Source organism: Aythya ferina (assembly GCF_964211825.1).
Source record: "Aythya ferina genome assembly, chromosome: 4".
Lineage (NCBI taxonomy): Eukaryota > Metazoa > Chordata > Aves > Anseriformes > Anatidae > Aythya > Aythya ferina.
The window spans coordinates 42,632,704-42,655,512 of NC_140300.1; the positions used below are offsets into that span (position 1 = coordinate 42,632,704).

General features: G+C 37.5%; 1 protein-coding gene across 1 annotated transcript in view; it reads right to left on the minus strand.

Moving 5' to 3' along the window:
- Nucleotides 1–4,463: 4,463 nt before the first annotated feature.
- TTC29 (tetratricopeptide repeat domain 29) overlaps nucleotides 4,464–22,809 on the minus strand; it is a 122,736-nt gene continuing 104,390 nt past the window's right edge. Inside the window, exons 11-12 of the mRNA XM_084518296.1 lie at nucleotides 4,980–5,043; nucleotides 4,464–4,593 (exon numbers count right to left, since the gene is read on the minus strand). Of these exons, the coding sequence (XP_084374422.1) occupies nucleotides 5,006–5,043 (38 nt within the window). The 3' untranslated portion in view covers nucleotides 4,464–4,593; nucleotides 4,980–5,005. The remainder of the gene's footprint in view (nucleotides 4,594–4,979; nucleotides 5,044–22,809) is intronic.

Sequence of the window (22,809 nt, forward strand, 5' to 3'; positions counted from 1 at the left end):
CACACTCTCAGCTCCCACAGACTGCAGGCAGGGCCCTTTCCAACCCTTTGGATCTCACCTGGATTAGCTGTGCTTGGAAGCTGCTCGTCTCACGGTTGTCTGCCTTTCACTTGGTGGTAAAACAAACAGGTAACTTCATTGTTAACCTCGGTGAAACAAACCTACTAATTCAACACAGAGAGGGACCAGGGGTTTCAGTTACTAAGTTGCTTTCTCACCCATGGAGATTAATTTCTGCCAGCCAGCATTGCAGCGAACAGATATGAATCTGGCACTCACTTTGTCTGTCCTGCAGATGAGTTGGGACTCAACAGCAGGCTTTCAATCAAAGACACACTTTGACCTTTTTCTCTTTCTTCTCCTCTGCTAAATGATCTTGTGAGCTCGTTTAACCAACAGCTATATTGGACTTTTATGCTTTAACATTTAAAAGTAAACCTTAAATGTTTAGAAGGAGAAGTTTATTTCCTAAGGTTAAATTCCTGGCAATGTGCTTTACCTTCATAGCTGCTGGGCTTCTTTATGCTCGGGATCACTCTTCAGCAATATGCCTGTGTCAAAAGAAGACTCAGACATGGAAATATTCATTAACATGTTTATTTGTTTAGAAATGTATAGAAAATACAAAGATATTATAGAGAAATGATGTCAAACAAGACAGTTTTTTTTTATTTTTTTTTAAAAGTCCTCATTCTCTTCTTTGTAGTTGTTGTCTTCAGAAACATTTCACGAACTCTCAAGACAAAATCCTTGATGTACACCATTTCTGAAGGCTGCTGAGTTCTGACCTCGTGTAATAGCCAAGTCTTACATACCTACATATGACTTTACCCTATTTCTTGCATTTTTACATGTATATCATTGTTTCTTTCAGTTAGTCTGCTTTTTCCTAGCAGGAAACCAAAATGTGGCTTTAGTAATATCTACCATCAATTTTATTTATTCCATCTATTTCTAGGTAATTATATATAGTGTATTTCTTAGTCTACATTTGGATGGTCTATTTAGAGATGATTGGATCCCTTCCAGAATAGCAATGACCTTTCTGTGACTCAAACATTAATTTTCCAAATGGGTTCACAGGTAAATGGTGAAATACCTTATATATCATCATAATTAACAAGATATACCTTATTAATGATTAGAAAACATGCTTTTCATAATTATAAACAGAATCCTTTCTGAGGTACAACCTTACCCTCTGCTAGGAATTGTTAATCAATACCATCAGATACATCTAACAGCAAAACCTTCTAAAATCCTATTCCAAAAGCAGTCTTAATTGCAAGGTCTCACATACCACAGGCAGACACATTACTCAGATTTTAAAGACATCAATATTACCACTTCAGAACTATTCAGAGTCTGATCTGCTATAATGTGTTTGACAAGTCTCTGTTTTGAAACAGACAACTGGCATTACGGTCTACATTGATTTACCTGCTTTCCTAACTTCATTAAAGCCAACTATTCCTATAATTTCTTAGCGCACAGAAAAGCCTGCAACTTGGTTCTACCTCTCTCATGAGTATTCTTTTCTGATCATAATGTTTTGAAGGAAAGGGAATTAGAGGCTTTTTAGAAAAACGTGGAGGAACAGTAGCAATGATAATGAACCCGGCAGCGCAGAAAAAAGATTCTGTTCCATATGAGGAGCTCCTTAAAGAAATAATAGTCTCCCTCAAATAAAGAGAGGAAGAACCAAAGTTCCCTAATTGGAACTAATTGGAGCCCTGATCTCATGAAGATCTTAGGAACTGGATTATGTCTGGCAAGAGATCACCAAAGACAAGCAGTGCTGGAAGAGGCACTGGTAATTCAGTCCGTGGTGATCCTTCTGAAGCAGCGGTGAGTCACTAGCACAGCCAAGCAGTGGTGAGAGCTGTGCTTTCAGCCGGAGCATGTGGGATGTTAGGATGAGGCCTGTCCGCTAGCCACGGAGCTCTGACTGTTTCTAACAGCTGAGAGGCTCAGTCCAGGAACCCATCCAAATTATAATGTACGGAACTACTCTCTGTCTAACCACCTTGCCCCATTGATTGGAAGTGGAAAGCACAGCCATTGCTTTTCCACTAAAAAAAAAGTCTGCAAGGAGCAGAACAATAGCTGCACGCTGCCAGCCAGACAGCTACTCGTCAGACAAGTAGTTACTGGGATGGGAGGCAGGTACATTTAGCTCAATAAACAACATTTTATCCAGGAGCTTCCTGACTGAAGAACATAGCTTGTATGTGCATCATTATAGGATGATAAAAATCCCCTTATTTTTATTAAAAGCTTTGTGACTAACAAGTATTGTTAGGAAGTATGGGAAAGCTAATGCTTTAGAGGAAGAATTCGTGACCATTTCCTCACCAGCATACAAAAGTTATCACTTAGCAATGAGTTCAGATTTGCAAAGAATACTGATGATCACGGATGCTATTTAATATAGATGCATAACAACTTTTGGGACGCATACATATAATGTTTGGTTGTTGTAAAAATGTACATAAGGTTCAAAACCCATAAGAATTTAGAAGCTTGCCCTTGAAAAAATGATAATCAACTTTTCTAGAATGTCAGCTTGGTATACAGTATTTTTATATGTTTTTTCCCCACTATGAATGATAAATTCACATACCCCATTCTTTTCAACAACTTTCTGATAAAAGAAATTACAAATATCTAAAATCAGCATCATGTTAAAGAAGCTCTGCTATGTTTTATCAGGACTAGAAGAGTTTGCAGATTAATGTGATTTTCAGGTGTTATTTCCAGTTGCTGTATTGTTTTTCTAGTACTTTTGGTCTTTCACATCAACAGCATTAAAATATGAGGGGTAAACTGTATACTGTTATTGTTTATATTTAATTCATGGTCCTGTTCCCCTTCCTTGTATTCATTAAATGTTTACCTTCTTTAACACTCAGTAAATTTGTATGCTTAAGTATGTGCATAATTTTGTGTAGGAACATTCGTATACAAGTTTTTATCCTTCTAGAAACATTATAAATTAAAATTGTTGTCATGAGCCTTGTGTTCAGAAAATAAAGACCTCTAAGTAAAAGAATAAAAGTATTGCTACAGGTATTCGTTTACATTGTAAGCACACAGCATCTTCATCAAAAATGATCTAATAAGAGCTAGTTAATGATGTATTTTTCACCATGCCTTAACAGGGAGAAATCCTATTGTCGCATGTCAACCAGTTACTCAAATCGCAACCCTGAAGAAAACCAGTGAATTGAGTTATTACTATAGCAAAAGCTATTGCTTGCTCAAAGACTGTCATAAAAACTGATTACAGGTCTAATGGACCTTGCTTCAAACTCTGGCTCTGGAAACATCCATTTAAAGACAGGAAAGATCAATTATTGGGATTCATAAAGCTTTGTTTATGTAGCTCAAAAGAAAGATTTTCTAATATATGAAATTAAAAAAGCTTGCGTGAATTTTCCTAAATAAAATCCAAAGGTTCCAAATCCTACTTCGGCATATATTTTGTGAGTCAATAACCACCACCTTCTGTCCTTTAACTGTTCTTGGGGCCAGCAGTGACAGTGGCTGGGAAATGCCCCCTGAGAATGGTGAAGACCACAGGAGTCAGACTGCTGCGGGTGATGGGTGGAACATACAGCCAGGAATGTCAGCACCTCAAAACAGGAGACAATTCTCCACACACCCTCTACAATCGGGGCTTCAGATTATTTATCAGAAAGAGTCCAAGCAGATTTTTACATTTCCAGATTGTGTGAATGAACACAGGCTTTACTAAAAGGGAAATTTCATTTTCCGTGTTGAAAAGGTGACATACAGGTATTCTGCTAGTTGCACTTTCACTATTAAATATACTCATTTCAGCTGTGCCTATAGATTGATGTTTCACTTGAGACAGTCAATGGCATTTCAAATGCTTTGGTTGTACAGATTTTCAGCAATTTCTTAAGTGTGCTCAACCAGATTTTAAAGAAACTTAGTTGTGTTTGGGTCTGACCTGCATTATAGACAAGATCAAAACTGCACCACAGTGGGCCACCCAGGCTGGATCTATTCTGTTCAGGTCATTGTTGAACCACAACTGTTAAGCACAGAAGCTAAAAATCACTGATAGTTCTAGATATAAGGCATCGAGCTTGTAGCTTTTTTCGTTTGTTTGTTTGGTTGGTTGGTTTTTTTCCTGAATGGGACAATAATTAGGGATTTAAAGCAAATATTCCAGACATTTAGAAATTGATCTTCCAAGGTATTGAGCATCTTGGATTCATATTTACTTCAGCAAGCATAAAGGATGTTTGGTATCTTAATGGGAGGATCTCGACACTTTGAAACACAATAAGCATTAGTGGTACAAACAACAGACATCCTGTTCTGTATTATTCTTTTTCTTTTGTATTTATATCAATGACACTAGCTACTTTTCATAAAAAAGATGAGGCCACCCTTAGACAGACGAGAACTTAGAGCTCTCAGGTATTTATACTGCACCACTGTGTACCCACTTAAATGACAGAATTTCCACCAAAATCCTTACTTTGTTACATGAGTCTTCAAGGATCTTCCAGTTTTTATAATAGACATCTATCAGCTTCTCTGTAAGCAAGCAGGTGTTCTCTGTAATGAAAAAAGGCAAATAACAAATACCAAATGTTGTAAGTTTATACTTGCTGATATCTACGTATTTTATGTTTGACTTCAGCATCTGGTTAATAGATTTGCTTTTGTCTCAAAGGCTTTTTTCTTTAAATTAAAAGCAGTTACAGGATCAAAGGCAATTAAATTCCAAACACAGGAAAAAGAGTAAAAAATGTGAAGGAAGTGTGAATTTGTTCCTTTATGAACAAGAAAAATATTGTTACTTAGACAAAGTAAACCAGCTGATATACAATTACCTGTCAAAATCAGGTTAAATTTTGATACCAAATGACATTTTATGAAAATCATCATATTATTAGTAAAAAAGCGTACAGATTAAGAGCAAATACTGTACCAGGAATTACCTAGAATTTGTGTCTCTGGAAGAGGCTCACAGGGGCTCTGAATCACTTGTTTCTTTATCAAGCTCTGTTATTACAAAAACAAACAAACAAGAAAGCGTGTTAGTGCTTTGGACTTAGAGCACTGTTGTAAGACAGTAAAAAGTCACAAGAGAAGGAAATCCTAGACAATAGATACAACTTTAGCTACCTAAGATACAACTCTGGATTACAGAACTGGCAGGGGCTTCTTAGTTCTCAAACAAGGTCTAGTTTTTCAGGATACGGCCAGGTGAGACCACTCTGATTTAATTCACTGAAGCAGCTGAGAGCCTCATGCAGTTTGGCAGTGCTGCCATGGGGTCTGAACTATGTTGTCCCATCCCAGCTTTACACCAGGATAGCATTAATGCTCTTCCCAGTGGAACCTCAACACTGAAGAAGTGGTGCAAGATCAGTGGGTGCCTCAAATCCAACACGTGACTATGTATGTATAGTACCAGATGTACTTGCAAGGAAATACACTTGAAAGTGTGTCTCTGACAGCAACGTGTCTTCCATTCTTGGACATATACAAAACCCAGTGGAGATGTGCGTGACAGATAGGGAATTACAGCATAAATTGCTGTTCTCATGCACCTTTTGGCCTTTTGCCTTCACACTTGGACACCAAACTGTCACTGTCTGATTAACAGTTCTATGCTCCCAGCAAATATGAAGTGTATCAAGGGTAAGTAACAGAATACTGAGCCGTAGATGTTTTCTTGGCGGTTGTTTGGCCTGTGCTAATTGGGAACAATAAAAGCATCTCATATTCATAATGATAATACATGTAAACCACCACAGATCACACCATCTAGCATCCTTCTGTCTCATTGTGTTGGGTGAAATGCAGCGCTAAGCATTAATATGTATTAATAGTATGTAAATACAATTAATCATAATAGGATGTTCCTGACATATTATCACTGCTGTTGATAAAACATAATTAAAAATTGTCCAGTCACATTTTCAGCATAGAAAGAATTGGCATCTCTGTTGTTCTTACAGTTTACATGACTCTATGTAAGAAATTGTTATACTTCTAAAAATCTCATTATTTCATTATGCTCCTGTAGTAGAAGTTCAAGCAGAGCTGTTAGTCCTTTATACAATGTAATTAGTGAGAAGTTATAGAAAAGAATGAAAGCTGCAGTTACAAAGACCAAAGCTACAATGATCACTGGCTTCAGAGAGGACAAGAATTTTAGGTACCATTCTATCAAAAGGTTATAAAGGAAATGTAATGGATCCCAAGACTGCATGCCCATGAGATGAGAAAGCATTCAAATCCAAGGCATTTTTCAGAGACACGTGGACTTTATTAAACTAGAACTTCACTGAAAAGCTCCATAAGTTGATAAAGAAGCATGGCTTGGGGAGCTGAAAATTCTTTTTTAAAAAAAAAAAAAAAAAAAAAAAAAAAAAAAAAAAAGCAATGTTTTTGAGTTGTTGACAAGAGAAGTGACAATGAGAATAACATGCAGAAGGTGACCCAGAAACTGTTTTTTCCCTGTGTTTTCCAATAAAGTATGAGGTAAGATACAAAGAAAATGGCAGGTGATGGGTTTGGAGACGAAGGAGAGGTTCTTCATGCACTGCCATCTCACTCTTGGAACTCCCTGCTGCAGCGTGCTGAGGATGCCCTGAATGTCTGTGCACTCAAGAAGAGACAGGGCAAGCAAAAGCAAAAGGAGAAAAGTCCGTGTCCTCTCCCATTTTTCCCTTATAGCTAGCTTGCTAAGGTGACATAAAATATTATAATATAACGCATCAAAAGTCAGGAACATGTTTTAAATATATTTAGGTACATATGCAACCAACAACACATTTGCAGCTGTTGTTAATGTGAGTGAACTCTTACTGTTTTGTCCATGCAGGAGTAGTAATTTATAGCAGTATTTTTATATCTGTTTTCCTTTTATACAGTGAACCTCATGTATTTGGGCTCACTGCTAGCCAATACTGTATTTTTGTCCTAAAATAAAGAGAGAAAAATTAAATCTCACTGCATTCTTTACATCCTATCCATGATATGACAGGGTGCACTAGATTATCCTGCTGGTGATGAGCTACAATCTATTATTCTCATTTAAAAGCTACTTGCATTTTAAAGGTCATGCAGCTATTTTCAGTTGTATAGTCTGTTGTATGACGTAATGGGGGAGGAATAAAGATGCAGTAGCAAATAATATGACTCAACAACACAGGCACGTCCCACACTTGTAGATTTTCCTACTTTTTTCTGTTTTGATAAATTAAAATCAATGCAATGCTTTTTTAAAAAACAGATGGGGCCTACATGTTTAGCCATGTATCCTGACTAGGTTCACTTGGAATGGAGGCAGTTGTACTTGGAGGTTTTATGAATATAAAGATTAATGAATTTGTACAATTTGGGCATGCAGAGCATTTTTATCAGGCATATTCCATTTAGCATAAGCAGTAAACCATATATAAGGGTTGTGTCAAAGTTTACTGAATAGGACCCTTGGTAGCTAATGTAACATTTCTCCAACAAATCAAAGGTATTGTTCTATGCTCACATGAATATACAGTAGCCATTACCTTAAATTTAAAACTCAGTGTGAGCAGCAAACACACTGTGGGGATATGAAGGCCATATTGTATCAGTGGAGTCTGCAGAGATTTTCTTCATATGGCTTTGCCTGGTTGAAATATATGTTGCAGTTGAAAGCTAAAGGGATTACTTTTGAATAGTCATCACAAAGGTTGATTATATTCGTATATCATTTAGCTGGACCCTGCAGGCTATTATTCCATTAGCTGTGCTGGCCCTGCACTGTCAAAAAGTTGATCATATAATGTAAAAAGGTTACATGCCTCTGTTAAGGTATGTGGAGTAACTTGAAACAGTAATCTTTTAAGAGCACTACAGCTTTGTACTTGAAGGTAGCTTGCATTTAAAATAAATATGTGCCAAATGGAATGGAATACATACCATGAACCTGCCTCTGCTTCCTGCTTTTCTTATTTTGAGTAGGCCATATGCAATTTGAGCAAGCTAATTGTGCCAGGTAAGATATTGACCACAGAGTATTTTTTTCAACCTCAGATCCAAATAACTGCACCCCAAAATAGCCGTGCCTTTAAGTGAAACGTTTACGGAAATTATGTTTCTGGTAAAAGAGATTTGTTGGTTATGTTTCCCTCGCACATACAAACACATGCACATTTTCTTTCACTGCTTAATAAAATGGATCTTCAGATGGTTCCATTATGTGGATGCCTTAATATTATTTTATGCTAAAACATGGACAGCACATTAGATTGAAAGCATCTTACTGTTCCATGAGGCAGAGTAATCATGGACTATCCCTAGACAGCAAATGCTCCCATTGGGAAACAATGCAAACAACACAGGCTAATGAATCATGGTAGTTATTAATCACAGGCATTTGTAGGAGCCACACATAACAGATGAACTCTCTCGACGAGGAAGGTTAGAAGGTGGGACTGAGAAAAGGACAGATCATCCAGTTGCATTTTAGAGTAAGTTTAGGGATGGGTATTTGCTTCAATACAATTATGCCTACGCCTGCTTCAGTCTTTGTGAGCAGGCAGAGAGAAACAATTCAGTCAGCTCGGTTCACTTGGCTTTCAGATCCTTGTAGGACAATTTGGCAAAAATAAATAAAGGCACACATACAAGACCCTTAGGGCTTATGGCCTGGTTAGAAAAGAGACAGTGCTTCTGTTATCAGACAAAGTTGTTTAATTCAGATTGTAAAAGCCACAGTTGGTTCTCCTTCCTATATACCATATATATTATTCAGGGCAATGAATGAATCTTTATGAGTACAAATGGGAGCCTTAAATGAACTACAGGAAGTACATCGAACAGGTAGGTTTCTCTGAATAAAGTCTTTACAGATAGGTAGAGTTATGAATGAGAAGCAGAATTTATTTTATATGCTTGTAAAGAGTCCACTCAGACTATGGCACTGTAAGGAAAGAGTGGGGTTTTTATGATTTGGATAAGAAAACTAAATGGGAATATAAGTATTTCTCTGCTTAGCAAGTTTTGTCATTTACTTGTTCATATTCAACAGTCCTCACACAACTTAACCTTCCTTTCTTTCAGTTTGGACACATCAGATGTTTGTACAATGATGGGACTCTCTTGATCTCACATTTTACAGTTCTATTCAATGTGAAAATTCTACACCAGTCTGTGACAATACACTAGAGCAGCATCTTTTGCATAAGCCATATACCAACTCGAAATAACAGCTCTGTCATGTTTGAGTGTAGGTCAACAACAAAAAGGCCAAAATGTGACAGTGTCTTTTGCTTGTCTGGAAGTTAGGGATATGCCACAAAACTTCTACACCATTATTTTTTTTTTTTTGGCGTGGAAAAATCGGATTTGAAAAACATTCACTAAGAAGGTTACTTCAAGAACCCTAAATAAAATAGCTACTAGTCTTTAGTTTATAGCTTTATCTTCATCAAATTTTACATGAAATTGAAACCATTAAAGTTTCAATAAGGCATCTCATCTCTGGCATATTCCAACCCAAGTTTAGAAGAAATTAAGGAAAGATAGTTTCAGATTTGGTATCTCTAATCTTTCTCAGTCTAAGGCAAAATTTTGGAAGCTGCCTGAATGTCTGCCCAGCTGGTTAATCAAGGTTTCCACAGTGCGAAGGAAAATTCCCAGAGGCCCAGGAAAGGCTTTCTTTTCTTTCACCCCCCACCCAGATGTAGAATAAAGATCACAGCTGGAACCTACATGCTCTCTCCTGAAAACAGGATAAGCCCCTGGGGAACTTCCTGAGACAGCCAAATTCTGAGCAAATGGGGGCTGCTCTGTCTCGGGGTAGGTACCAAACTGACCCTTGGCTACCCTGAGAAGCTGGTGAGGAGAGAACATACAAGCAGCATAAAAACACTTCCACTGCTTCCATCTCTGCTGTGAACTGTGAGCCACAACTGAAGATTGAGCCCAAAAGCTACTCAGAAATCCTTATGAAAAGAAATCCTTCTCTTGCTCACAGAACTGTTATTTCATATTCTTGAAGAACTTCTGCCAGCATTTTTGAAGATATTCCTACAGGCTTTTTACAAAAATGTGCATCTTAATGACATACGCGGAGACATTTTTAATACACATCTTTAGAGTTATGAATGGAATCTAATCTCACTGCAAAGGGCAATGAAGCAGTAAGTGGACTAATGTTTTAGACAATATAATAACCACAACAGAAGCAGCATATTCCTGCTCAGTTTGTGTGCAGTGTTACCATCGCTACATTTATGTTTTTTGTTTGTTTGTTTTTAAGCAAGGTATAGCAGGTGCTCAGTAAATAAGCAAAATACGATGAACCACAGGTTTCAGACACAGCACTGATTCTGAGACCAAGTCATGTCCAGGTCAGAACACTGAAGAATTCCCTCAAATCACCCCAATTCTTGTCCTGTCTTGTGTGTGAACCTACTTTATGTACTTACTATGCAATGTTCTTGCATGGCTACACATAAAACCTTATGCCTTCTCCTCGACTCGTACAGACACACTGCATTAAGCCTGTTAAGTATTTGTTACAAAGGCCCAATTAAAAGCTACAAGACAGGATCGCAGGACAGTTCATAACTATGCATTTTGTAAACACTATCTTCTACCCATTGAGCAAAATATGCCACTGAACAGAGGATCTCAGCATTTAAATCACTGGTAGTGTGTGATATTTATTTCTGAATATGCAGCTTGATGTGCCTTCAAAGCATCTGACTGTCAGAGAGTGCTTAGCACCCCTTTCTCTGAAATTCAGGTCCCTCAAAGGTGTCCCAAAGGGAGGGAAAGCTGGAAAGCAGATTACTTAAACACTTCCTCTTGCTTAATTATGTGCCATTAGCATACTGAGGATCAAATATAGTATCAGATTGCTCTGATTAGAAGTATCTGTGATTTTAGTTCTTTTTGCTTTTATCTCTGCGTTTTGACATGAGTGCTGTATGCAATTTTGTTGAGTTTCTTGTTTTGCAGATCTCATTCTTTATGTTCTGGCTTGGCTCTGCTGTTTTCTGGCCTCTAAAGACTTACCTACTCTTCCATAATTATATGTAAGATCCCTTTTTCATGGCTGAGACTTCTTTATTTCAGCATCTCCAGTGACTACTCTGCCTGGTGGCTCACAAACTGTTTATTATCTGAGGCCTCTATGCAACTTTTTTTTTTTTTTTTTTTTTTTCCCCCTGAGAAACTGTCTTCCAAGAGCTTAGCCAAAGGTATCTTTGGGTACAGAAACTGAAGCCAGTGAAACAGAGAAAATCCAACAGTGCATCTGCTACAAAAAAAGAGGATGCCAGGGAGATTTTTTTTCTCCTTATCTGACTTTAGCTTTACATCCTCTAACACATCTTAGGCATGAGTGCACCCTCTCAGGCTAAGGAGATGTAGGGGAAACATCTGGAAGATTATGTTCTTTAAAAAAAAGATACAGAGTCCCTTACAGAAGTATCAATTTTCTTGTGAATGAGGTTTTCTAGGGAGAATAGCATTCTTTGCAGCAGCTCAAGTCTTCTTCTAAGATTGATACAAAGTGCTCCTACTTCTCTCTTCCAAAATAAATAAATAAATAAATAAATAAATCCTTACTACCTTCATGTAACCAGATCCCCTCTCTCTCTTCCCCCCCTCCCAGGTACAGGCAGATCAGAAATCATGCAGTATTTTAGAGCAGACCAACGAATCACTTATCTTTGAATTGCTTTTCTGAGAAAACTCTGTTATTGTGAAGATGCCCTCAGAATGGGTGGTTGGTGCAGCCGCCACTAGTTGTGGAGGCCTTGAGAGCTGCCCAGACAGATGAGCGTTGCTGGGAAGCTGAACAGGAGGAATGGACTCCCTCCCTTCTTTCTACTCCAGCCCAAAGACTACTTTGCCTCCTTGTCCAATTTTTGTGGAGGCATCCTTTGGGCTTTCTCCCATGCTGCCTATAAATATCCATCAAGCTACCTGATTACCTCCATGCTCTCTTTTGCAAAGGGCTCATATTATTTTGATAATATCCAAGCAACTGCTTACTCGGCTGCTGATCATCTCATTTTCTCCTACTGCTATTCGTTTCACAGTATTATGACTGCAGAATATCCAGCTCAAAGGAAGTCCAACTACCAGCCAGGTCATGCAGTACCACTCTAATACCAACAGGCAATAATGGCAACAGCTGGAAGTTAAGGTCCAGGTCTGTGGAGGGTACTTACATTCACACACGGCAACATGGGTATAACATTATGTGAAATACTTCCCACGCAGTGTCCCGTTGACACTTTGAAGGAAGTTTTTTCTATCAGCTTTCTTTGTTGCTTTTACCGACAGGGTGAGATCAGGCCTAGTTCTCTTCATCAGGAAGTGGGAACAATACTTCTGTTGGTCAGACCAACACTGAGTGTTGGGTTTCTCCCTCTTCATTTTTGGATTTATGGACTTGTTCTTCCAGATAACTTGGGACAACTTGAAAGGCCACTACTTCTCCCCTCTTTACAGATGTGTAGAGAACTCCAGCTTTCAGACCAGTCATCTGGTTCTTTTGATGAGAAATAGATTCACATGAAAAAAAGATTACACTGAAAAATGGAAATGGATTTTCTGCTTTATTAGCAGTCAGCATAAGACTTGTGAGCTGCTTTGGAAAGTTATAGAACTACAGAGATTTTTAAGAACATATGAGTAGAAGCTAGAATTTAAAAATAAATGCCCTGGCTAGTCTGGGCCTGATCCTCAAGTGATACAACCCATGCAGCTTCGCTGAAGCCATGGCTATGTCAGCTATGCCAAATTGTCTCAAAACAGGTCTTTAAAAAAAATATTTGACTTCAGTAATTTTAAATTCACTTTGAATTATGCCATACTCATCGCCTCGTAACGTAAAAGATGTCACCCTGCCACTCCAGTCTTTGACTGAGTGACGAGGCTGGGATGAGAACCGATGAAGGATGCTGTCCTTCAGAGGCCCCATGCAGCTGCAGGAAGGAATGGGTTTCTAGGCCTGGCAGACGGAGAACAGAGATGGGCGATCTGGCTTCTTCTGGACCTTTGCCCCCAACACAAAGCAAAGGGAGAAAAGGAAGCAGTTACTTCCCTGTTGCTGCTGAAGGTTAGGCTGTTAAGGGAAAGGTTTCCCTCACAGCCCAGTCCGTCACATAGGCATTGGTGGAAGTTGGGGCAGACACCATTTCTGTTACAGCTGCTGCCAGTTTGAAGTGCCTTCCTAGGATGTGGTAAATCATGCAAGGTCACCAGTTCAGAAATAAGGAAGGAATTTTTCCCATGGAACAAGTCTAAGAGTGGCTGATTTTTTTTATTTTTTTTTTTTAAACTGTGTAATTGTTCTCACAATGAGGGAAATCTATTTCGAAGTTAACATAGATTTGTTATATCACGATTTCCCTAGCAAGTAAACAAAGTGAATAGGGGACTCCAGATGATTTCAGCTATCTGAATTTACTACTGTCCTAGGAAACCCCTTGATTGTGCCATAATCCCCTTCACGGGAGAGAGCAAGGGCTCTTTCAAATCAAAGCTGGATGAATTCCAAGCATTAGGTAGAAGACTGGGTAATGGTAATTTGATAATCCAACACTAGAGTGTACTCTGATTAACATCTGGTGCTTTGATAAGAGACCAGGTCTCCCCACTAAGACACAAACCTGCAGCTTTCCTCTTAAAATCCATGCTGGAATCAGCGCGTTCTGATCAAATCATGTTCCAACCTCATCACAAAGCTCACAAGGTGTGAAAGATAAATTAGAATAAGACACACCTGCTTGGAGTTTGAAGAGTCTTCATGCAAAGCCTTCTTCCAGCAGAAGGAATATTTCACAGGCACAAATCTTGAAAACTGCCCCTCTTCCAACAGTGGAGCCCTAGTTTGATTCTGGTGTGCAAAAATATTTATCAGGCATAAAACTAGAAACTGTAACTTGGCTTCTTTGGGTTCTGCTTAGATTTTACCTGATGATATCATGAGCTAGCTGAGCAGATTATATAATATGAAAGAATAAAAACACTAGCCTTTCGCGGAGACTTTGTTTGAGCTGAGCAGTGTTTTGTGGTGAACTCCACAGCCTGTGCTAGCATAGAGGCAGGTCAGCGCACTCAGCAACATGAACAACCATCTCCTTCACACGCACCTTCAGCGATCCCAAACTCAGCGTGCACGAAGGAGCAAGGTGGGTCATGTGGAAGCATCTCAGGCAGACAGCAGCGGGTTAGCAGTTTTGGAAAGGTTTACTTGCCTGACTAGAAATCTCTCTGGTGAACTGCTTGCCGTGGCTCTATTTAATTCTTAATCTTTGCTTCTCTGTTTAATTCCTAGCTGCTTTGGAGACCTGTTGTAACACAGCAGTTAAAAAAATATTCGCATGTACTGTTGGGCCTCCCCAAAGAGCACTAACTTGACACGTAGGCCATGACAGCTGGGCTTGGACTACTAAGAAATCTAATCCAGGGTTTCCATCATTTCAGTTGTTGCTTTTCTTTCATTACAGTTTGACTCAGCCCCTAATGGATTCAGCTTTATAAAATCAGAAAAAAGGAAAAGAAAGCAATTTATTCATGTTTCACTAGAGCTCACAGAAGACATGAAATCTCTCTAAAAATGCAAATTATTTTGTGCCACACAAGTGAGACTGGGCAGCTAAAGCTCTTAGAGGAAGGCTCTTTCCCAGGGCTAATGTTTTTATACCCTGTGATTGAATAAATCAATCCCTTTATTATCACATCTCTTTTTTTCTTGAGAAGAATGTAACCGAAGGTACCAAAGCACCCTTTTTAATTCTAACAAAATTGATTATGCGCGTTAATTTTGTTTTTAATCCCAGACATATCAAAATAAACACCATAAACATGTGTAGCAGAAATCAATCTCTCTTAAGCATCAAGTTGGTAAAAACAAGGATTTAGTAAGAATCCAAGATGTAAAAGACTAATGTACAAACTAAGCCCTTATTTATGTAATGTGCCTTTATACAAGCTCAATATAAACCTGAAAGAAACTATTTCAGGAGAGCAGAAATGGTTTACTTGCACTGCATCAAAAATGACCCCATAAGACCTCCTTTACTGAGATAGCCCAGATATTTAATGTGAACATATGTTTTTAAAGGATTTCTTGTCTTATGTCCAGTCATTCTTGTTAATTCATGGGACAGCATACTGCAGATGTGCTCTTTTTTATGTTACATAAAGCAAAAATTACATTTAACAAGTGTAAGGTTGGTCATAAAAAATAAATAAAAATAGACTCTTAAAAGCTGGGAAATCACAAAGTGAGGCTATCAGTCATTCTTATTGAGAAGGGTGAGGACAATGTGAAATAAAACTTGCACGTCTATGAACAGACATTCCTAAAATGCCAGCACTTGGCTGTTATTTCATGTTCTCTATAGGTTGCTTTCATCAGTCCAACATTTCATCCATTAGGGGAAGCTGCAATGTACTTTTTCACGAGGTGCCCTTTTTAGGCACTGACTTCAAATTCATTAGGTTAAAATTTTTAATTTAATTACTATCTGCAAGTTTGTGTACTTGAAAGAATAGGAAATAAAGTCCATGTTAGTTTTGGTGTGTTATACTTCTGGTTAAGACCTCTAACTATTTATTTGTTTTAACAGAAGTATTCTTCATTAATGTAATTGCAAATAAAACCTTTTTCAACGATTAGTTTTCTAATGATAATCCAAATCTACATATCCATCTGTGCACCTTACTGGTACATACACCAATTGTACCAATATTGTTGGTATTTACTCTTTATGGTACTCCTCCTTCTTGAGAGCAAAGAAAATAAGCAATATGTCTTCAAAAAATGAATGCTCTCTTCTATTTTTGACTGACACAGAAGATGCCTATCCTGCATGCAACTTTTGTAGCCAAGTTTTATTCTCCACCAAGCCTCTTCTTAAATTGGCGTAAGATGACATAGTCAAAAACTTACTAGAAGGGATTTCTAATTAGAAGCTACTCTTGGAGACTTGGCACAGTAGAAATTCAACCCAAGACATGGAACCAAAATGGCTTTTAAGGCAGTGAGGTTAGTTTTTGGTTTTGTTTTTATTAAGCACACAGAGGACAAACAGAAAAGCTGTTCCTTTGGACCTCTCATCACCATTTGACACTATCTAAAATTGCAGTCTCACCTCATCAAGATAAACGAAGCCCACAATAACACATAAGTCATCAGTAAGGTTTTAACAGTTGGAATCTTTCCCAAAATTTGTCACTTCTAGAGAGGCACAATCCCAGCACCAGGCCTGTTATTTGCAAGATTCCACAAGGATTAATTCTGCTCTTCAGGTAAAAATTGTCTTTTATAACACATGGGTATGGCCACAAAGGGGAAGGATCAGATTAGGCAGTAAAAATGCCAGTAATATGTGAGTGACTTGCACAGAACAAGACACTTTGAAGCACAACTGAAGGTCTTGTAATGTTACATGACACAGACCAGAACAGCTACACCCAGTGAGACACATCTGCACATCAGCTACATACTACTGAATTTTGGTCACTCTTTCTTACTATTCATTACTCTAGACACCCACATGAAACTCAGAAAGGGGAAGCATTCTGCAGTCTTCTAGGACATTCTCAGTTTAGACATTGCTAAGTAAATTCATATATTTTAAAAGGATATACTTCATAAACACATCCTTTTACATATTTACATTCACTGTTGTTGAATCGTACATCTATTATTGTTTGCAATGGCAGAAAGAACTCATTATTAATTATCATATGGAAAGGGAGGTTTAGTATGAAATTGGTTTTCCTATTTTATAGGGAAAACATGTTACAGAGCAATATTTACAACTCAGTTCCCTGGGAGTTTTTAAGTAATGATGCAACAAAACAGAGTATTTTATTATAACTTATTCTGAAGTTTAATTCCACACACAAAGAAAAGATTTACAAATGAATAAAGACTACAGCTATTGGAATTTCAGAAATAGTTTTAGCAGAGAAGTCTGAATTATGAGATGTGGGACATTTACTTTACTAAGAGTTCAGTATCTGTTTATGGACAGCTACATTACTTAAGACAATGCTAATTATTTTATAAATAACACTTCTCCAAAGTAAATATCTATTCAACGAAATCAAAGGTAAACAAACAACTTAGTGTGTGCTGTATCACTGCCAAATTAGTGGTTCAGGTCTGGACTGAATCCTGACTTCGTAAAACATGGCAAGTCTCTTCCTTAATCAGTGGGTAGATTGGTTCTAAATAGTTTTGATTTTTAATAATCTGAGCTGAATTCTTCCATTAATGGCAACTGAAACACAATGATCCCAATTAAGTATTTTCTGTACAGTCAGATATTCTCTATAAAGCTTTAGGTCAAGGTTCTTACCTTGCACTTAAGCCAGCAAGGGAATTAAAAATGTTAAAAGTATATTTGTATTCCATCTCTTTCCGGCTGAACTAAGATTAGAATTGAACTTTATTTCTAAATATGTTATTTAAAAGAGGGGGAAGGTGGAGGAGGTGGGGGTGAAAAGCATACTAACAAGATCCTCAATGATCTTAAACCAGACCACCGAAGAATTAAGCTAGTAGAACCTCCCCTTTGATTTCTTCAGAGTGTTGCTTTAGTTCATAGTGAGAATAACATGAGAAATCTTTTGCAAAATCATAGTTACTTTTATTTACTATCTGTACCATCCAGGGATGTTAGAAGCAAGAAGCCCATTCCCCGTAAAAGAGACAGTGTCATATATGAAGACCTTACTTCAGTAGGTTGATGAGGACAAAAAAGTGGACCAATGGGTTCATACCTTCCTTCATTCATTCCTACTCCTTCAAAAGTGCAGAAAATTACTGTGCTGTATCCAAATTATTTGGCTCCTATACTTAAGGCTTAGTTTTGTTACAGTTAAAGTACCTAAAATTTCTTATTTTTTAATCAACCGCTTTCTTAAAATATGTAAACATTCTTTTTCTTTTTAATTTCTCACACTGATCTCTAAGCAGAATCCTAGGGATCTTGCAGCAGAAAGATCTAGATTAAAAATCCTTTTATTGTGTATGTGTTACAACCCAAAAAAATGGAGAGGAAAAGACAAATCTCTGCTGTAAATACAGGAGAGCTCAGCATCTAAAGTAAAAGGGATCTATGAAGAGAATAAGAAGTTTCTCTCTCAGAACTGAATCAGGCATCAAGGAATGTCTAAGAACTTTCTTTCTCCCCAGTTTGTATATTTAAATCTATGTCCTTTGAATTTTTAGGATCACAGTCCAATTGCAGCACTCTCATTATATAATCTCATTCATCGAACTACTAAATTCTACATAAGACATAAAGTGTTAGATAAACTGTTGTTAGAATTTCTTCAGAACTTCACTAGTTTTAATTCCCAAATCTAGCAATGTGCCATCTCATAAATGTTTACTTATGCATCAACATTATCCTTTAATTTTAGAAGTTCTGCTAACTCGGTGTTTATTCATTGGGGTATGCGTGCAATTGTGCACAATCTCACATATACACAATCATTTCTACTAACTGTGGGAAATGGTGGGAACATGCAGTATTTAATTGTATGCATGTCTTATAGCATCAAACTTTAAAGGATACCTGTCTTGATGGTTTACTTTTTATTTTTAAATATTGCATTATGACGCTACTTAATTAACTTGAGAGCAAAGATGCCCTACAGCTGCAGGCAAGGCCTTAATCAATACAAAATGGTTATATAATATCAATCCAAGGTTATATTTTTACCTACCTACTTTCATGCATTATTCTTTTAAACATAGGTCTCAACCATATAGTCACCAGAAAATCCATCAAACTAAGGATGCTGTAGTAAAAGTTTAAAGCTAAGTTGGTGAAAAAGGAAGGGTATTTCTAGTCACGTTCTTTAAAATCTTGTAAACATTTAAAGAAGTTGTGACAACACACATCACTACATTTGTGAGAAAAAGTAATTTGGTAAAAACACAACATGCCAGCTTTAAACAGAACTTTGAAAAGCTCCCTCAACATACTGCAGAGCACACATATCTGAAAATTTCCAGACGTGCCTATTTCTGGACTTCTTTACAAACAGAAAAACAACCAACACTAAACAACCAACCAAAAAATTAGTAAAGGATCACAAGTTGAATTAATTTCTTTCAAGATCTCCCCTGCTCCTTTCTGCGTAAGCAGGCAAAATGCTTTGAAGATACAAGTCCTTCCTTTTTCAAGCACTAATGTCTTCTATTGTTTCAGTACATTTATGCATTCCACATTCCTTCTCTCCACCCCTCTCTCTCAAGTACCCAAAGACTTCCAGGACAGCTTCTCTGAACAATTTCTTCTGTTTGTTTCCTCTAAGAGATTAAAAATTTTCCTCCAAAAACTAATCAATAACTAATGCAGTGGTACTTGCCTAAGTAGGCACACAGCATAAAACGTCTCTAAGAGCAAACTGCTTCTTCCTCTCCTAATGTGATTAGGATGTTACTTCTGAATCCAAAGAATGACATTTTACTATCAGGTTAAACTTAACATCTGATAATTTAACTTCTGTGAACTGGGAGTGAAGACTCAAGTCCCCGTGAGGAAAGAAACACAGAGGAAAGATAAAAGAAAACCCTGAAGACAACAAATATGTGAACAGAAGGACGAAGGAAGAAAGAGTGGAAACAAAAAAAAAGATGTATTCGTCATTACTTTTTTTTTTTTCCCCCTTTCAAATAATAAATAAGATAATACAGTGAAAAAAAGCATGCGTTGCTAAAAGTTTAGTTAGCGCTTCAGGATGTATGCCAACACCTATTAGAAGCTTTCCCTGGGCTTTGCAACACGTCAGAAGCCCCAGAAGTCCCCAACATATAGTTTTTCATTAAAAGCAGAATTGGGACCTCTGTAGCCTGCCATGCCTGTCAGAAATCCCCTTGAATAGCACAGAAGAACAGAGCTGTTTTGCGGTCATTCTCTGTCCTGCCCCTTTGCCACCAATGCAGAAAGCTGCTTGCAGGTATGATCTAACAACATCAACTGGACACTGTCACTGTGCCCACCAACAGCCAAAAACTACATATTTTTAACCTGAACTTTAATATTAACATTCACATTGCCATGATACCAGGGACAATTTTCTAAAATATAAAAGCTGAAAGATTTCAAGTTATTGGCATAAAAATATGACTTGGTCCATTGCTGCTTCTTACAATAGTAAGCAGATTTCAGGCACCACTTCTCCACAGACTGCATTTTTCCCATTTCTGTTTGTGTCCTTACAACGCAATAGTGGGAATAAGCATAGTTGCATAGTGTTTTTTTTTTCCTCTGGTGAGGAAAAAAAAAAGTTGAAAGAATACTCAAGAAATGAAATGTGACAGCAGGAAGGCTAAATGTATTCTTGGGATGGCATTCACTAAGGAAGACCGCCAGCAGAGATGTACATCAGCACCTTTGTTTTCTAGATAAGCATGAGAGGAAGAGCTCCAAATACACATCAGTAGATGAGAGTTAGAACAAACTGAGAAGTGAGTCAGGAGAGAAAATGGTATTTGCTCAAGAATTTTAAAGGATACAAACATAGGTGCTGCTTCCCTTGGCCTCAATGTCAGAATAATAGGAAGTGCCAAAAAAAGTCATTAATGAAAAATAATATACATTCCATGGGAGGAGAGACTAGAACTACAATCTGACCTCCATATTAGATGACTTAGTTACAACTATAATAAAGAATATACGGACAGATAGGGGAATTAAAATGTTATAATAAGGGAAACAAATCAAGCTGGCTTTTGTAGAGGTCTCGTGAGGTTATAGCTCTTTTGAGGAATGAGTAAGAATCTGGATGGATGAATACTACCTGGCTGATTAGATTCCCCAAGTGCATCAGATATCTTTTCTGGATTAATAACTGTATAAAGGTATGAAATAAAGATAAGGATAGATGGACTGATTTGCACTATGAAGACAGATCAGTAGTGAATACAACAGGAATCTATAGTAGAATTTGTACTGTTAAATGTTAAAAAAATGAATAAAAATGTTAGTGAACAGCTAAGTGATAGAAATTACTGTTGATACAAAATTACACAGGGTAATGAAAATCAAAACTTTAAAGAACTTCAGAAAGATTTCATGACTGGACAATAAAGCATCACATAAAATTTAGTGCTGATAAATGCAAATTCATGCATGTGTGGAAAACAGTCTGTTATGCACAGGGAGAGTGCAAGCTTTGTTTGATAGAAAGATGACTGATGGTGGGATATAAAGAGATGCACATGTTTTTGTAAGTACCGTCACGAGGGGGAGTGGGAAATAATAATTCACTCTTTCTCTTGGAAAGAAAGTTGAGGGGCAACTTTTTTTTTTTTTTTTTTAATCAAATCATGTAGAGTTGAGCCATGACATTCATTGCAATGAGATGTCTGCTCAAGTTACCCAACAGTTTGAAATAGACTGGACAAATTCATGGACAATACAAGAAAGTCTGTTTAACAGTGGGATTGGCATTCAAGCTCTGTGTCAGAAAGTCCCTAACTTGCAGGTTGATGAAAATGTGAAGAGAATACCAGACGGAAGTATCACTGTCAACTTGTCCCATCTTTTCCTCACCTAATAGCCACCAGTAGACAGATACTAGGCTAGATGGACCTTTGATCTGCCCTACTACCACTTTTTTTTTTCCCCCCGGTATGCTACTGTTAGAAAAGCATGATCATTTGAGGAAACTACAGAAGGGTTAAAATTAAAAAACCTAAATAGGAATGCTTCCAATTCACTATTAAATCAGACGATTTACCTCTACTGTACACGATCCCAGGGTCTTCCTTACTCTCAAAATATGGTATTTTTGGCCATTAAAACTCATTCTATTAAACGTTACGTTTTCTGAGCAATAATGTCTGTTTGGCTTTCACTCAAAACCTACGAATAAATGATGGCATGTTAGTGCTGGTCTTTCCGAGATACCAAATGGCTATTTTTACTTGCAAAAATAACACTAATTATACCTGTTGTGTAAAGGCATTGACCCTTTTTGTACAGTTTTTAATCAACAATAGAGCATTGTCACACAAACACTGGACATTAAACTGATATCTCAACACCTTACTCAGGAGCTAGAGGGACAGCTACTTCAGAGAATACTTGCTATATGTACTGAAATTGGGAACATGCTCTACTAGTTACTAAAAATCCCAATCGAAGCAATGATATTCAAAGATAGAAACACCTTTTCTTAGAGCAAGTGGAGTTTACAGGCTAGTCTTCAGCTTGCAGATCATCTGCAGCAGCCCTGTGGGAGGACAGTTTTTATAAATAAAATATTTGTGAACAGCAGTAGTCACAGCATTATTACAAAGTCCAAAAAAAGATATCAAAGGGCACTGTTGCATGTGTTGAGCAACAAGTCTTTTTTTTTTTTTTTTTCCCCTGAACAGTTGTATACTTCTAAAACATGCCCAGAAAAAAAGAATTTTTAAGGTAGTTTAAAATACAATGCAGGACACCTTTTGAAAAAAACAAGTGACACTACTTTTGTGTGTATGTGTAATTAGTATTACCTACCAAATTAATTATGGTTCTTACAGTTCTTGCATATTTTGCATTTGACTGAGGGTGCATTCTCAAATCATTGCCCAGGCCCTAATTCCTTTTCCCTCTATGATAGTGAAAGGCTAGGGGAAAGTCTAAGAAATACTTTTTTTTTTTTTTTTTTAAAAGAGATAGGAAAAATATCTCCTCTCAAATTTGGCAAACTCCTTTGCTGCCCATGCCTCACCACACACACTAGCTCTGGCTTAAGCTCCCTCATTCTTGGCAGAGTGACCTGAAG